Source organism: Pituophis catenifer, unplaced genomic scaffold (genome assembly GCF_029215685.1).
Source record: "Pituophis catenifer annectens isolate HBS135680 unplaced genomic scaffold, rPitCat1.0.hap2 SCAF_1, whole genome shotgun sequence".
In the NCBI taxonomy this organism is placed as follows: domain Eukaryota; kingdom Metazoa; phylum Chordata; class Lepidosauria; order Squamata; family Colubridae; genus Pituophis; species Pituophis catenifer.
In genome coordinates, this window is record NW_027256881.1 from 71,949,193 (window position 1) to 71,966,530 (window position 17,338).

Below are 17,338 nucleotides of genomic sequence, written 5' to 3' on the forward strand. Positions count from 1 at the left end.
ACAAGCAAAAATAAAAAGCAGTATCAAAAATGGGAAAAGAAAGTAAACAAGAGCAATGAAGGAGATACAACAAGATTGAATGAAAGAGTAAAAATATTGAATTCGGTTTTGGTAATATCTCTTCTTATTGCTAATATGTGCTGGGTAATTGAGAATGCCAAAGAACATTGAAAAAAGTCAGTATACACTTCACTGATTATTTAAAAGCCTTTTATTGTGTTGATCACATCAAGCTCTAGAAAGTGCTCAGGAAAATAGCAATCCAGAACAGGCTACTTCTGCTGACTGCTGGCTGCCTGCAGTTTGGCAGTTCAAGTCTCACTTGCTCAAGGTTGACTCAGCCTTCCATCCTTCTAAGGTTGATAAAATGAGGACCCAGATTGATGGGGCCAATATGCTGACTCTATAAATGGCTTAGAGAGGCTGTGAAGCACTTTGAAGCAGTATATAAGTCTAAGTGCTATTGCTATCTCATTGTCCTCATGAAAAACTTATATACAGGTCAGGAAGCCACGGTACACACAGAACACGGTGAAATAGACTAGGTCCTGGTTGGCAAAGGAGTGTGACAGGCTGCTTACTTCCCCCCCCCACACACACCTTTCTTTTTTTATTCAATCTATACGTGGAATATATACTGCTCAAAAAAATAAAGGGAACACAAGCAGAAGACATACGAGATCTGAATGAATGAAATAGCCTTATTAAATACTTTGTCCTTTACATACAGTAGTTTATACACTGCTCAAACAACTAAAGGGAACACAAAACTACTGTATGTAACGAACAAAGTATTTAATAAGGCTATTTCATTCATTCAGATCTCGGATGTCTTCTGCTTGTGTTCCCTTTATTTTTTTGAGCAGTGTATATTACAGGAAGATAGATTGGAAAAAGGTGAGCATGGTTTTGAAATTGGAGGAACAAACATCCTTGTAACCTGAGCTATGCTGATGATATTGCATTGGCATCCTTCAGTCTCAAGAGACTATGGTATCGTGCTCTGGAAATAGGTCCTAAAACAGCATCTAGTGTGACTAAAAAGGCCAATTCGAGAGTGGCAATCCCTTCCACACTGAGGGCAGATACATTCTGTCCCCTGCCCACCCCCAAGATTTCGCTGGTTCCGGGACTGCCTCTTTGCCTCAGCCTGCCAAACAAGTATCTCTTCGAATTGGAGAAGGCCATGCTGCGTCTTTAGCCTCCAAGCTGAACGATCGGAGGTCAAGGTTTCCCAGTTGTTAATGTCCATTCCCAGGGCCTTTAGATCCCTCTTGCAGATATCCTTATATCGCAGCTGTGGTCTCCCTCTGAGGCGCTTTGCCTGCACTAATTCTCCATATAGGAGATCTTTCGGAATCCGATGATACTGTAATAACTAAAAATGTCAAGTTGCAAGCCCAGATATTAAAAACCAAAGTGGGGAAAAAATGGGACTAGAATTAAATCTAAAGAAGAAGAAACAACTAGTGACAACCAGTAGAACAACCAGCCGTAGAATTGGCAATGAAGACAACAAAGTGGTAGATGGGTTCAGCCTTTTAAGATCAACCATCAACAGTAAAGAAACAACACTCAAGAAATATCCAGGCTAGCACTTGGTAGCAGCCATGAAGGCCTTGAAAAATATATTTAAATGCTGTGATATCGATACCAACAAAGATCAGAATTGTGCAAATGAGGTTCCCTATGACACTCTTGGAGGCAAATTTGTGCTATGAAGACACGGAACAGGAACAGTATTGATGCTTTTGAAGAGGGGTGTTGGAGAGGACTCCTAGAACACCTAGGCTCTCCCTAATGAATAGATGTCTGGCGCCAGATGGATTGTTTTCTTAAGCCTAATACATTTTCATACTCTGTCATTTGAATAAATGAATATGTTGATTGTAGACATAATTTCCTGCTTAGATTTATTTTTGGCAGGTGCTTTTATTGTTTAATATTATGGGTTTTAATTATCATCCTTTATTGTCTTTGGAATTTTATTTGTTTTTTTTAATATTTTGTAAGTCATTCTAGAGAAACCCGGGTTGAAATGTGCATATTTAAATATATGCAAATGCAAATATTAAACAGATAGGAGGACAGAGGATAGAGAGGGATTTCCTCAACAAACTCACCTGTTTTATATGCTTTCTTGGATCCACTTGGGGTACATCCCAACTTTTAACAAGGAATGAAAAGCAAAGAAAATAGTTGAGGAGACAAATCAACAGACTTAGCTAGATTTTTTTACATATAGAAAACTTGGAAGAAATATGGCATGATTTTAAAACGGTTAGAACAACCTTTCAAATCCCCTCATTCCAACCTAGTTTTGACAAAATATTGGCATTTGATGAAACCCTGTTCTGGCACATCAAAGCTAATTTTTCTCCTTTTGTTTCAGTCCGATGCTTTCCCTTGATGGGTAATGAACTGTGATAATGATTTCATATAAATGATAAAATCATTGCTGATCAAGCAGAAACCTGCTAAATCCTATTTGTTATATGAATTGCCTTTTAAAAATGCAATCTTAAGAGCTCCCAAATGAACTTGCACTAAATGTATGTAGCAACTATTTAATCGGTATTTCAGATTTTGTCAAAGACTGCAACAATGGAGGGTGGAAACTCCCCCCCCCCTTTAAATTCTTGTAAGAGAAAAAAGAATGCAAAATGAGGAGAAATCAGTTGGGGTTTAAAAAGTTAAAGATCTTTAAAAAAAAAAAAAGACCACACACTTAGAAAACAGCTTTATGCTTTATGCTCTTTTTTTGTATGAATCTACTCTGTGATGTGCTTGGCCTTTTGTCCAAAGGGTCAGTTGTTCCTTTCCCTGAATCAATGCTTTGATCATCAGGAAAAAAAAAGTATCTAAGCAAGAGATCAGAGTTTCAAAGATAGAAAAGAATGGTTTTCCAAAGCAGAGATCTAGACTAAAGCATTCTTTTTAATTATTTTACAATTTATATAGTGTTGGGAAAATAGTAATCCTAAAACAGAAAATGGAGATTGCACCTCTCCTTCTCTGCTCTTTTAACTATGACCAGGGTTAAACCCAGTTCCTCTCTTTACTTAATCCCATCAGACACAAACTGACCCTCCCTGCTTCAGACAAAGCCCCCCTCCTGCAATCCCATCTAAAGCAAAGAATGGAGGTCTTTTCACCAGCTCCCAGTTTAGCCCAAGGACAGCTTATTAAGGCAATGGCAACATAGAGAAATCCCAACCATCCATTGTCTGTCAGATGTTGATGACCTCAACATTCCATCTCTTCCACAATGGATTTCCCCAGGTCTGCTGCCCTCATGAAAAGCCCCATTAACAATAAGACTCACCTCAGATATGCCGAAAAGTGTGGGGTCCTTGGTGCTCTCTGAATGCATTGATGATGTTACCTAGTTGGGTAATGAAACATCTGCCAGAAAACCATCAAGCTCAGAAAGCACAAAGGACCCCCACAGTTCAACCCTGAACTACTGCAGAGGTGGGTTTCAGCAGGTTCTGACCAGTTCTGGAAAACCGGTAGCAGAAATTTTGAGTAGTTCAGAGAACAGGTAATACCACCTCTGACTCACCCCACCCCCATCTATTCTTTGCCTCCTGAGTCCCAGCTGATTGGGAGGGAATGGGGATTTTGCAGTAACCTGTCCCTGGAGTGGGGCAGGGGTGGGTTCTAAATTTTTTTACTACCAGTTCTGTGGGCGTGGCTTATTTTGTGGGCGTGGTTTGATGATCATGTGACAATCTAGCAGAGGTACTGGTCTACCAGGCTTTTAACTGTTTGCAGAACTGTACCGGTCTATCCATTTGTTCTTGGAGCGTTCCGGTCTACCCATTTGTTTTTGGAGGCACCGGTCTACCCATTTGTTTTTGGAGCGCACTGGTCTACCACCACACTGCCTTTTAACACTGATCAGCTGTAGGGTGGCCCTTTGAAGTCCTGCGGGAAGAGTTTAAACAGTTTTTTCCTTCTAGCCGATCAGCTGGGACTCGGGAGGCAGCGAATAGATTGGGGGTGGGGCCAAATAAAAGGTAAGAATAACGCAGGGTGGGTGGGTGGGAGGGACCAGCTCCCGAACAAAGAGAACCGGTTTGGTGACGTCATATTGTCACTGCTACCGGCTCGACCGAACCGGGAGGAACCCACCACTGGAGTGGGGAGGGAATGGAGATTTTACAGTATCCTTCCCCTGCCACGTCCACCAAGCCACGCCACACCCACCAAGCCAAACCCACAGAACCAGTAGTAAAAATTTTTGAAACCCACCACTGAACTATAGGTATTGTGACTTCCATGGTGACAAGGACCTGCCTAGTTTCCCAAACTAACTAGGCAATCATATTTCCAGGATTTCCTGCCTTGTAACCCTCAATTTCTCTAAAATATCTTTGCTTTTTCATTGTTCGTGTCTCTCTTTCTTATAAAACCAGCACCCAATGATCATGGAAATAAACATGGTTCTTCTCAATATTGTGCACCTTAGTTTGGCAAAAATCCATGTCACTTATAGTCTTTATGTTTTAGTCCTTGACTTACGATCACAATTAGGACTGGAGCTTCCCTCACTAAGTGATGCAGCATTAAGTGAGTCATCTCATGACCGCATCTGATTTTAGAACCTTTTCTTTGCTACAGTCGTTAAGTGAATCACCCAGTTATTAAATGAATCTGGCATCCTTCATTGGCTTTGTTTATCGGTAGCCAGGGAGAAAGTCACAGATAGTGTTCATGTGATCCTGGGAAACTGCAGCTGTCATAAATACATGCTGGTTGGCAAGTGTCTGAATAATGATCACGCGGCCATGGGATGATGCGAGGGTCATAAGTGTGAGGACCAATCGTAATTTTCTTTTTTTCAGTTATATCATAACTTTGAATGGTCTCTGAACAAAGGGTTGTAAATTGAGGACTACCTGTATGCCATATGATCTAGGTAGAAAGAGAACAGGAGAAAGCTAAGAAATTAAACTTTTTTAAAATCCTCATTTGCAAATCAGGGCATTCAAGAGCATGATGAGCTATTATGTGGAAATAGTGGATTGTGCTATTGGAAAAAACCATTGTTAAATGAAACATCTTTTTTTCTGAGAAATCACCTAAAACATTTCTGGATTTAAATATTTGAATGTTAAATCTATGTTATATCTATGTGCAAATATAACAGATGAAACAATAACAGGTGTCATACAAAGGAACCATAGGCATTTTAACTGAGCATCTAAGATGTGTAATATAAGACCGTCATATTGGAAAAATAATAATAGAATAGAATAGAATAGAATAGAATAGAATAGAATAGAATAGAATAGAATAGAATAGAATAGAATAGAATAGAATAGAATAGAATAGAATAGAAAAGAATAGAATAGAATAGAATAGAATATAGAACATAATAGATAATACAATACAATATATTACATTATATTAATAATATAATGTATAATATAAGTTCCCAATATGGCAAATCTAGACAGCATTCTAAAAAAGCAGAGACATCACCCTGCCAACAAAAGTGTGTATAGTCAAGGCAGGGGTGAAATGCTCCTGGTTCGGACCGGATCGCCCGATCCAGTAGCGATGACGGGTGGTTTGGAGAAGCGGTAGCAAAAACCCCTGCCCAACCCCCATGCCCAGCTGAGCCGCACGATCATCAGAGGCTTTTTTTTTTTACTTTTAAAAGCATTTTTTCTCCAGCTGAAAAAACGCTTTTAAAGATTTTTTAAAAAGCCTCTGATGATTGGGCGGCTCAGCTGGGATCGTCAGAGCCTTTTAAAAGTATTTTTTTTACAACCTCTTCGGCCCAGTCACATTACCCCTCCCACCAAGCCACGCCCACAGAACCAGTAGTAACAAATTTTACATTTCACCATTGAGTCAAGACTATGGTTTTCCCAGTTGCAATGTATGGCTGTGAAAGTTGGACCATAAGAAAGGCTGAACACCAAAGAATTGAGGCCTTTGAACTGTGGTGCTGGAGAAGACTCCTGCGAGTTCCTTGGACTGCAAGGCAATCAAACTGGTCAGTCCTAGAGGAGATCAATCCTGACTGCTCTTTAAAAGGCCAGATCCTGAAAATGAAATTCAAATACTTTGGCCACCTAATGAGAAGGAAGGACTCACTGGAGAAGAGCCTAATGCTGGGAAAGATTGAGGGCAAAAATCGGCCTATCAACCCTTTAAAAACACAATTGTGTGTCATTGGCATCCCTGGAGAAGGGCAAAGAGAGCTTCATGACATCCTTTGGGATGCAAGTACCAAAAAAGTGGAAATATTTTTTTCATCATGTTTATTTTTGTGTTTGTTTACTTAATCACATTTGTCTGATATTGCAATCACAAAGACGATGGCTAAAAATACAGTAAAAGTATAATAAATTTAAGATACAATTAAGTATAAAAAACTTAAAATAGATAAAGCCCAAATAAAACATATGGAATCAAGTCCCCCAAACCCTCGAAAATTACTAACTTTTAGCTGTTTTTTCTATCAGAAGATTATTCAGGAAGGTTTTATCACCAAACAACAAAAACAAACTAAAACAAAAATAAAACTAGGACTTCCAGGCCTGTTCCCAGCCACAAAATAGTGGACAAATAGATGCTTCTCTTGACATGAGGTCGGACTGATTCTAGTGGAGATAAGAGATCCTGAAGATAATCAGACACAAAGTCATATTTCTCTACATGTTGTGTTCTTAATATAGTATCTGTAGGTAATATTGTTAACATGGGATAAAAAAACCAACAATCTGCTTTCAGTGGGAAAAAATGGCATTCCAAATAATAAAATGTAGATATTTTCACATTTTTCTCTTATCTTGCAATAAATCCAGGGATACCTCAAAGTATGTGTTCATATTTTAATGACAGTAAAAATATAGCTTGTGACATAATCCATGCAATCCATACCAATGCTCTCATGCTGTCAGAATTTTTAATCTATATTTTATATCTGTGTTCTTTATTGAGGCACTTTCCAGATGTCCAAAATGTCACTGTTATACATTTAAGCCATTGTAAAGCAACTGAACACAATGCAGTCTCTTGAATATTTTAAGTTGCTTGTTTAATTCTCAAGGATACCTGTTCCAGATGAATTCCAGACACTATCTGTCAACTTAGCAAAATGAGTTGCAGTGGGAATATTGTGAAAGTGCAGGACACTATAAGTTCAACTTCTGCCTTAGCCGTGGAAGCCATCTGGGTGACCTTGGGCCAGTCATTCTCTCTTCAGCCCAACTCATCTCACAAGGATTGCTGTTGTGGGTGAAATACCATGTTTTCCCGAAAATAAGACCCTGTCTTATATTTTTTTGAACCCTGAAATAAGCGCTTGCCATGCGCTCAAAAGCCCGATTGGGCTTATTATCAGGGGATGTCTTATTTGGGGGGAAACAGGGTAGGAGGAAGGAGTATTACATATGTTCACCACCTTGTTTATATAGCCCAACCTTTATATAATAAAGGTTATAATTTATAAATTATATAAATAAAATAAAGGATCTAAATCGAATAAATTCATAATTATTATTCTATGTAGACGTGAAGGATTGCTGTTGAACCAGGACAGATATTAGCAATGCCAGGGAAGGTCTTCTGGCCTAAAGCAAAGTTGCTTGCAGTTGGCCAGGAGAACCTTTACAATCACAAGAAGAACCTAGAAGTCGCTTTTGTTAAACAATATTATGCTAGAACCTGATGACAGAAAACAGTAGAGACTGTAATTCCTTCCTTCCTTCTACCTAGACCAACATAGCAAAAAGCATGCATGGAACTCAATCAACCAGATAAGAGAAGGAATTTTCCTGGCCAACCAGTGATGGAGAAAATGTGGTTCCATGCTCTGGAACCATTTCTAATTGTCCAGGTCACCGGTTAATTAAAGTTTTAAGGTGTGCTTAAATATAAGATGATGCTCATTAAGCAGACCAATTAATTGACCGAAACTTTAATCTCTAAATTGTACAGATGAGATAAGGAAAAGCTGAATGGAAAACTCTTAAAGCCAAAGAATTCAAACCCAGAGAAAAGATTAAATGTAAGGAATGAGTTCCAGATTGGAGGAAGCAAGCTGAAGTTCATTTTGGAGGGGAGTTCCGCCCCACCCCAGGCTTCAAGCCCAGAAAGCAGCAAGGACTGTTGGCTTCTTAAACTGGAATGCAAGTCTCTGCCCCCAAACCCTTAAAGAACTGGAACTTCTAAGGTAAAGATGTGTGGACTTCAATTCCCAGAATTCCCTGCCATGCTTGCTGAGGAATTCTGGGAGTTGAAATCCACACATCTTCAAGCGGCCAAGGTTGAGAAACACTATTTTAGAGAGATTTCATGGGTGTTTTTCTTCTCAGTGCTGCTCGGCTATATAGTTTTACCTCTCCCTTTGTCTTTTGTTTTTGTTTGCATACAGAGTAATGATTGCATACTGCTTTTGTATCTAGATCTAAAGCTCTTATAACTTGATAAAATGATCGTATTTCCCAATTATTGGTTTTCTTTTTGTTATTCAAAATTTTTCTGTATTAGATGACTTTTGATTTCATATTGGCATCAGACATTCCAAAACTGTTTAGAAATGAGAACTGGTATCCATGGTTAAAAAGGAAAAACTGAAGTCATTCATTTGAGACTTTAATCCTGGGGAAGGAGGATCTTTGCTTCTGCCCCAAACAGTTTTCTCCCCATTCAATAATGGATGGTGGCAACTTAACTACCTGCCCCCGATGTTCTCCAAAGGGGAACAGCTACATACTGCAGATTTCAAGCGGAGTAAGTCGTCCCATTCTTCTTTTCTTAGATTTTAGCAGGAATCCTATTTGATTATTTTTATATGTTGAAAGTCTTGTTGATTGTACCGTAGAGAAACTGTTTTTTTCCTTAATGAATCACTGACTAATGCAGGAGTGAAATTCAGCCAGTTCTATCCAGCTCGGGCAAGCCAGTAGGGGCAGCTTCAGGAGGCTCCGCCCACCTGTGCGGATGTCATGGCGTCCCTTTTTGTGACAATTTTCAGCCTCTGTGCATTCGCAGAAGCCTTTGTGCATGTGCAGGCTTTGTGAATGGGCGGATGATGCATGCACATTTGCGAACCGGTAAGGAAGGTAAGCGAATTTCACCCCTGGACTAATGTCATACTTGGAAGAAAATCTTGATCAGGGAACCCATGGATATTGAATCAAACCACTTTATGGTTTTAGAAATTTCTGAATTCTCTTCTGAGCATAACCCTTTGCAGCACTGAAGTGATGCAGAATTAATATAGTGAGGATGGAAACTGCAGTATGTGCATAATTAATTTTGGACACATTCATAAAATTTTTAGAAGTTGGAGAATGCTCCATTTCTTTTTCATTCCTGTGCTCATAGTGGTATGCGAGAAAAAGAGGAAAATGAAGACCAAGTTCTGAAAAGATCATACAATGTAATTTAACTATAAATGATTACGATTCCAGATTGAAATCAATTCAATTTTCTGGGATGAAGAAAAATGATTACTTTGAGTCTTATTATTCAAGCTGGTATGAAATATACCGTGTTTCCCCGAAAATAAGATCTATCCTGAAAATGAGCCCTAGCATTATGTGTGCGGCTAATATAAGGCCTACCCCCAAAATAAGCCATAGGGAAGCGAGTGTGGGCATGGACAGCATAGGAGATGGTGAGTGCATGGGGCCTGACTGTGTCTGGCAGTAGCCACATCCTGGTGGAAACAGAGGTGGGGGGGAAGCAAACGATCCGGATGCACCGCACAGACTGCGGTGGGCCAGAGTTGCGGGTGGTTGTGGGAGGCTCATCTTTGCATCTTTCGGCCTGCCTGCAGCCCACACAGCACGTTGGGATCGCCTGCCTTCTGCTCTGCATGTTAGGATTGCCTGCCTTCTGCTCCATGCCTTCTTTGCGCAGCCTCAGAGTGCGCCAAGGGACTGGCAGGCTGCAGCTGCTGCCAGACACTGTCAGCTCACACGTACTTACTCGCTCTTGTGTGCGAGATGGGGGTGGGATGCCCAGCTGGGCTGATCACCCTAAAATCATTTCCCCCCAAAATAAGCCCTAGTGCTTATTTTGGGGGCCAAAAGAAAATAAGACTGATTTTTGGGGAAACACGGGTATTAGTAATCAATTAAACAAGTGTTGCTTCATACATAGAATATCATCTGATTATATCTGGAGGGCAGAAGAACAAATGCAAAATAAAAGCAATATTTTATATTTACCACAACAATATATAGTACATTTTGATTATATACTGTTTCTTCTTCTTTTGCTTTTGTTTTTAATACTGTACATGCACATTTAAAACAAGAAACACTACACTATCTTTTACTTATAAAAGTTTGAGGTAGTATATCTAATTTATTTTCCATGCCATTAACATCTGGGATGCAGTACCTCTATATTCTTTCTAAAGTTAAAAAAGGGCTTTTTTATCTGCATTAGAAAGAAAGCCCTAACAGCTTTTTTCTCCATTTTCTAAGACATATGTAGAGGAAAGGAAAAACAGATGGGGTTTACCACTGTGAGAGATTTCTGGTAATAATTATTTCCAACTCACACAAATTCAGCTGTCAACTCTGATTTATTCTTGAAACAAAGCTGGATTTGGTTGCCAGTGATGTGCTTCGTTTCTATTTCCTACATTATGTATAATTGTTTGTGTGTGTGAAGTGCCATCATCCAATCACCATTCAGCCTATGTGCCACCTATAATAATGAAAAAGCCACATTTCTCTTTCATTCTTTTAACTAAAGTGCTTGATTTTGTGGTCTGAATTGGTGCTTCAGTTTAACAGGAGAGCTGGAAAAACCAAAACAATAATTATGTCGGGGTCATATTCTAGCCTTTCCAATTTATTCGTTTAGAGCATATTTTTTCCCCTCTGGGCATAATAAAACTAATATAAATGAAGAATTTCCCCTGCCCTCCCCATCCTCAATCTGGCCTATAAGTAATGGGTTTTTAAGCCATAAACGTAAGATATAAAGACATCTCCCTTTAAATAAAACTTGTTCTCCCTTCACTGTCACACGCAAGTGCTCATCTATTTGCTGGAGGAAAAAAAAATCCTACTCCCGCCCCCTTTACGATATTCTCCCCCCCCCCTTTTTTTCTTTTTTCTTTTACTCTATGCAATAGAAATTCAAGCAAGTGGATTATTACACAAACGGTATCCACCAAGGGCAAGGAAATTCCTTTGCAATAAACAATAGCCGACTCGTCTTCCATGTCTTTGGCCGCCGCCATCGAGCAAGGTCAGTCCCGCTGCGGCAGCAGCTGCGGAGACTAAGGGGGGGGGGGAGAAACCGTCTCTCCCGCCCTTCCTTCTTGCTTGGAGCGCGGCAGCTGCAACGCCAAGCAGGCTGATCCGGCCATTGGCGCTGTTGAACTCAACCTAAAGGAGCCGTCCTTCCGCTCCTTCCTTGCTCAACCGCCGAAATCGCTGTCCATACGTGCCGCGGTGCTGAACTCGACACACACACTCTCTCTCTGTCTCTGTACCGCGAGGAGCTGTCCAACGCCTCCTGGGTGCTGAAACCGGATTCCTTTCCGACATCTTTCCGGGGAGAAGACTAGACTTAGGGGCGTAAGTAGAGCTCTCTCTGGGCCCCACGGCGAACCTCTCAGATGAGCCCCACAACAATGGGAAGCGAGCCTATGCCGGTGCCTAGGCCTTGCGTCCCATAAGATACACAGGGGACAGAAACAGCAGCGGTAGCAGCAGTAGCTGGAAGCGTTCTTGAGGAAAGGCGAGGTGGGGATGGGGGTGGAGATCGATGACAACCAGAACGGAGCTGCAAACATCTGGCCAACCTTTAGAGGACAGCAAAGAAATGCAGCTTTCTACCTACCTTTTTGCTGCCATCTAATGGTCGCCCTAATAGGCGAGCGCTGAGGGGTTGGGTGTTTTTTTTTTTTTTTTTGGCCACTCTCGCCTGCAACCCGCTTTCACCTGCTGTGCCGCCCCCACCCATCGTGCCGCCCCAAGCAAATGCCTGAGCTCCTCTATGGGCACGCGCTGGCCCCGCAGCGGACCGCAGAGGTTCCCCGGCCCGCCACCATTGCCTCGACGATATATGCGCCATTGAAAGCAGAGACGGGCTGCGCGTTGGAATATGGGTCGAAAAGGTGGCGGCAAGAGCAGCGAGAAGCCTGACCGTAGCTTGCCGCCTTCGTGTTGATCGCTTCCATCCTCCCTACTCCGCCGTCTGCACACAAAGCAGCCGCAGCAATGGAAGAAGAGCTGAAATGCCCCGTCTGCGGTTCTCTCTTCCGGGAGCCCATCATCTTACCCTGCTCGCACAATGTCTGCCTGCCCTGCGCCCGCACCATCGCTGTGCAAACGCCGGAGTCCGAGCAGCATCTGCCCGCCATGCTGCACCCTCGGGGCCCTGCGGCAGCGGCAATGCCAGGCGCTGGAGCTACAAGCGGCCCGGCTTCTCTGGACTACGAGTGCGGCGCCGGCGGAAGCAGTGGGACCGTCGGCGGCGGTGGCGGAGACCACGCCGACAAAGTGAGCTTGCACAGCGAGACGGACAGCGGCTACGGCTCCTACACCCCGAGCCTGAAATCTCCTAACGGGGTGCGAGTTTTGCCCTTGGTACCTCCGCCTCCGGGATTGTCGGCCGCGGCGGCTTTGGCCGGGCCCCGCGGGAGCGGAACCAGCTCCTCGCTCACCTGCCCGCAATGCCATCGCAGCGCTTCCCTGGATCCTCGCGGCCTGCGCGGCTTCCAGCGCAACCGCCTCTTGGAGGCCATCGTGCATCGCTACCAGCAGAGCCGGGCCGCCGCTTCGGCTACGGCCAAATGCCAACTGTGCGACCGGAGCCCTCCGGAGGCGGCCGCGGTGCTGTGCGAACAGTGCGAGGTGCTCTATTGCTCGGCTTGCCAGGTCAAATGTCACCCGTCCCGCGGGCCTTTCGCCAAACACCGCTTGGTTCCACCCCCCAGCCAGCAGCAGAGCGCCCCTAGCGGCGTGGGCGGGGCGTGCGGCGGAGGAAGTAAAGGCCCCGGCCTTGCCCGCAAGTCCCCAACGTGCGCGGATCATGAGCTGGAGAACTACAGCATGTACTGCGTGACCTGCCGGACCCCCGTTTGTTATCAATGTCTGGAAGAAGGAAAACACTCCAAGCATGATGTGAAAGCCCTGGGAGCCATGTGGAAACAACACAAGGTAAGCTTTGCCCACCAGCGGCCTGCCCTGCTCCGCATCCCAATAGAGGTTTCTATGTGTTATCCCAGCACCTGCTAAATGAGGACAGGGATGCCCCTCTTATAATTTATTTATTTATTATTCCAATTTATATACCGCCCTTCTCCCGAAGGACTCAGGGCGGTGTACAGCCAAAAGTAAAAGCACATAAATATAAAATTTAAAAATGATTTAAAAGCATATTAAATAATTTATAAATCATATAAATCAAATTAAAAAAAAAAAATTTGGCCCGGCTATTCAAATAAAACACCCGTTTTAAAATTTTTTTAAAAATTAAAAAGTTAAAAAATTAGGCCAGCCCGGCTTGTTGGAATAAAAACATTTTGAGGGCACGGCGAAAGGTGCGCAAGTCGGGAATCCTCCGTATCCCGGGGGGGCAGTTCGTTCCAGAGAGCAGGTGCCCCCACAGAGAAGGCTCTCCCCCTGGGGGTTGCCAGTCGACATTGTTTGACCGACGGCACCCGGAGGAGCCCCTCTCTGTGGGAGCGTACTGGCCAGTGGGAGGCTATTGGTAGCAGCAGGCGGTCTTGTAAGTACCCAGGTCCTAAGCCATGGAGCACTTTGAACATGGTAACCAGCACCTTGAATCGCACCCGGAAGACCACCGGAAGCCAGTGCAGCTCGCGTAGGAGAGGTGTTACATGGGAGCGCCATGTCGCTCTCACAATCACCCGCGCGGCCGCATTCTGGACCAGTTGGAGCCTCCGGGTGCTCTTCAAGGGGAGCCCCATGTAGAGAGCATTACAGTAGTCCAGGCGGAACTACTTATAAAATAGTTTATTAATTGTTTATTTATTAAATATATATGCCATACATCTCACTGTCTTGAGTCACTCTGGGCTACATCCCAAGGGTGAATTATTCCCCCCTAAAACTTTCTCGGGCATTCTTATTGAAGAGAAGATTACAATGCTCAGCAGTGGAAGAAAAGACAAATATCAGAGACACTGCAAGGAATGTCTCCGAGGAAGTGCAGAGTTTATATCCGATATCATTCATGGAAGATTGAAATCGGGGTCACTGTTGTAATATGTGCAACTGGCAGGCCGAGTTTAGCACTGGTACTTCTCATTTTAGAAAAAAATGCTGCCTTTTTATTAAGACGAGAATGATTTACACGATCTGAGCAGAAAGCAGATAGTTTTAAACAACCCTCTTTAGCAAGATATTCATACCCTGTTTTCCCCAAAATAAGACATCCCCGGATAATAAGCTTAATTAGGCTTTTGAGTGCATGGTAATAAGGCCAAGCGCTTATTTTAGGATTCAAAAAAATATAAGACAGGGTTTTATTTTCGTGGAAACACGGTACATAAGGTGTAATCAGGGATAAATTGTCTGACTTCAAATGGGCATTTTTAAACACTCCTGTTTTTTTAATGATTAGATGCATGCACAGTTCTTTACAATCTCTATTGTGCTTCTCTTAGCAACAGGTCTTATTCACCTTTTAGAGGAGTGAGTTAATCAGTTTTGAAGATTACTTCAGTATTAATGGCAAAATGAGACTAACAATATACTGTACCTCCCTACTTGCCTCAACCCCCATTCATCTCCCGTGCCATCTGTCACAAAGGGGGATGGTTTGGCTTTTCTCCCAAGCAAAGTTTTCATAGCAGCTTCAGAGCCACCAATTTCTGGCATAAGAATAGTTCAAGGTGTCCCTTGTGAGCCAAAGATTCAGGTCACTGTGAATATCAGGGATTCTTTGGGATTTTGAGAAGATACGTTCTGAGCAAAGCTTTGTGAGAAAGAAGTTTGCAGCCAATCACCCCAGAGACTTTTAAACATTTTGTTTAAAACAACCAGTTGACTAAAACAACCATGATTTTGCATCCAAAATGCTATACAGCTTAAGTTTACAGAAATAAAGCATAAACGATAAACAAAAAAATGAAGTACACATCAGTAAAAAGAAACAAAGAGCAGCCAATTAAAACTGACTGCAGTGGACAATTTCCCATCCCATCTGAATAAAAATGTATTTGATACAAAAAAGTAGAAAGCAATCTGGCCTTCCTTAGCAGGTAGCTTCAAAGTTTGGAGCAACAATGGAAAAGGTGCGTTCTCAGGTTCCTTCCAAATACACCTCTCTGATTATAGCAGGACCAAGGTTCTTCCTCAAAACTCTTAACACGTACTGTAAGTGGGTTCCCATATTTGTATGCCAGAACAGGGCTTTTCAAATAAGCCCATTGTCATATGTAGGTCAGAATCTTTTATAGTGAAACAGATTGGTCATTAGTGAATCTGTAGAAAGAGCCACATGCTCCCTGTACAGGTAGCCTTTGACATATGACCACAATTGAATCCCAAATTTCTTTTGCTAAACACGACAGTTATTAAGTGAATTTTGGCCCATTTTATCACCTCTTTTGCCAAATTGTTAAGTGAATCACTGCAGTTGTTAAGTGAATCATGTGGTTGTTAAGCAAATCTGGGTTCTCCCATTGGCTTTGCTTGTCAGAAGGTTCAAAGGTTGATTACATGACCATGGGAAGGCTGCAACCGTTATAAGTGTGAAAACTGTTCCTAAGTCACTTTTTGCATTGCCATTGTTATTTCAAATGGTCACTAAATGAATGGTTGTAAATTGAGGACTATTTCTAATCCGTCCCACATCCAAGATGTGTTTTTGAATAGAAGGTAGATCTCTTATCTGAAATCACAAGTAACCCTAAATTGAGTAAAGCCATTGGAAATGATCAATTGCCTATAGTCATGTTTTCTTTTTCTTTTCTATTTGATACTAAAATTCAGGAGCACTTAACCATTTGTAGCAAATGATTATAGGCTATGACAAGAATTAAAAGTATGTTATGCATACATGGAGTTTTAAAATAATGTTCATATGTTGTTGTTTTTATTAAATCCAACTATGTTGCCCTTACTCTTAAGCAGATCTTGAGATTGACTTGAAAACCAATTAAGCCCATTTGTCCTTGCTGGGAAGGAAGATTATTGATTATTCACTTTGTACTTCAATGAAATGTCTTTTATTGCTAAATAATACATACTTTATACAATGTACATCCCCCAGGGAAGTGTATCAACTCCTTTATTTAGAGGTAGGATTGTTTTGACTCTGCATACCCACACAGATACATGCACGCCATACAGGAGCCTCCTTTTATTGATAAAGTAACATGTCTGAAAAAAAAGCTATTAACATGCTCTTTCTTTATATGTGCTAACTTTGCTTAAGGGCCTTTTTTAAAACCTGCAGTGCAATAAAAAAATGTCTGCATTGACTTCTCGACAGAGCTTGAGTGGTGAGCAAGGGCTCCTATCTCTTCAGTGTCTCAAGACAACCCTTGTTTCAGTGTGTGCCTGTATGCAGCCTATCCTCCTTCCACTCTATTATACTAGCAATAATTTTCTATTTTTCCTGCAGAAAAATAAAAATAAATTTCTTATTTTCTCCAACTTCTAAAAACTACTGAGAGGTTTTTTTCAGATGAAAGGTATGGTTCACCTTAATCGGGCAAATGAGCTGCCGAGCGTAGTGATGGCAAATCTTTTGGACTTGGCATGTTAAAAATTTGATTCTGCTCGTGTGTCACCCCTCCCAAACAAAAGAAAATTAATTCTCTAGCTCTGCTCTTCCCCCCCCAACCAAATTTAGGTCACCCTGAATAATGGCATTTGGCAATTGAGACTGGGCCTGAATTAGAGTCATGGCCCTTGACTTCAGCTCTAGCCCCATCACTGCTATTCAAAAAGGGGTCTTGTGCTGTTCCCAAAGGTATGTGAGCCTTGGGGAACAGCGTGATTGGCCTTATGGCCCAGAGCTCCCCAGGATTTGCCATGTCTCTTAAAGTGGTGTTCTCTTTCTGTTTATAGGCTCCTGTGACCTATCCAAGGCTGTTCTGGGTCATACTAGGCCTTTCTTGAAGTAGCTTTTGAGAATGTTTTTCTGTCATTGAAAAACATTCAATGGACATTCTGTCACTGTCTCCAGTCTCCAAAAACTGACATCCCATTCTTGTGTGATTTTTGAAGGCTCTGTCTTGAGACCGTGTAAGGATGGAATGTACTTTCATGCAGTCTCTGAACTCTCTGGAAGTCACGCAAGAGCGCTGTGCTCTTGCGTGGCCTCTAGAGTCTCCAAAATATTGCATGAGAATAGAGTGTGATCTTGT

General features: G+C 42.2%; 1 protein-coding gene across 1 annotated transcript in view; it reads left to right on the forward strand.

Moving 5' to 3' along the window:
* Nucleotides 1-12,212: 12,212 nt before the first annotated feature.
* Nucleotides 12,213-17,338, forward strand: part of TRIM67 (tripartite motif containing 67) — a 29,657-nt gene continuing 24,531 nt past the window's right edge. The window contains exon 1 of the mRNA XM_070951066.1: nt 12,213-13,154. Coding sequence (XP_070807167.1) covers nt 12,213-13,154 — 942 coding nt within the window. The remainder of the gene's footprint in view (nt 13,155-17,338) is intronic.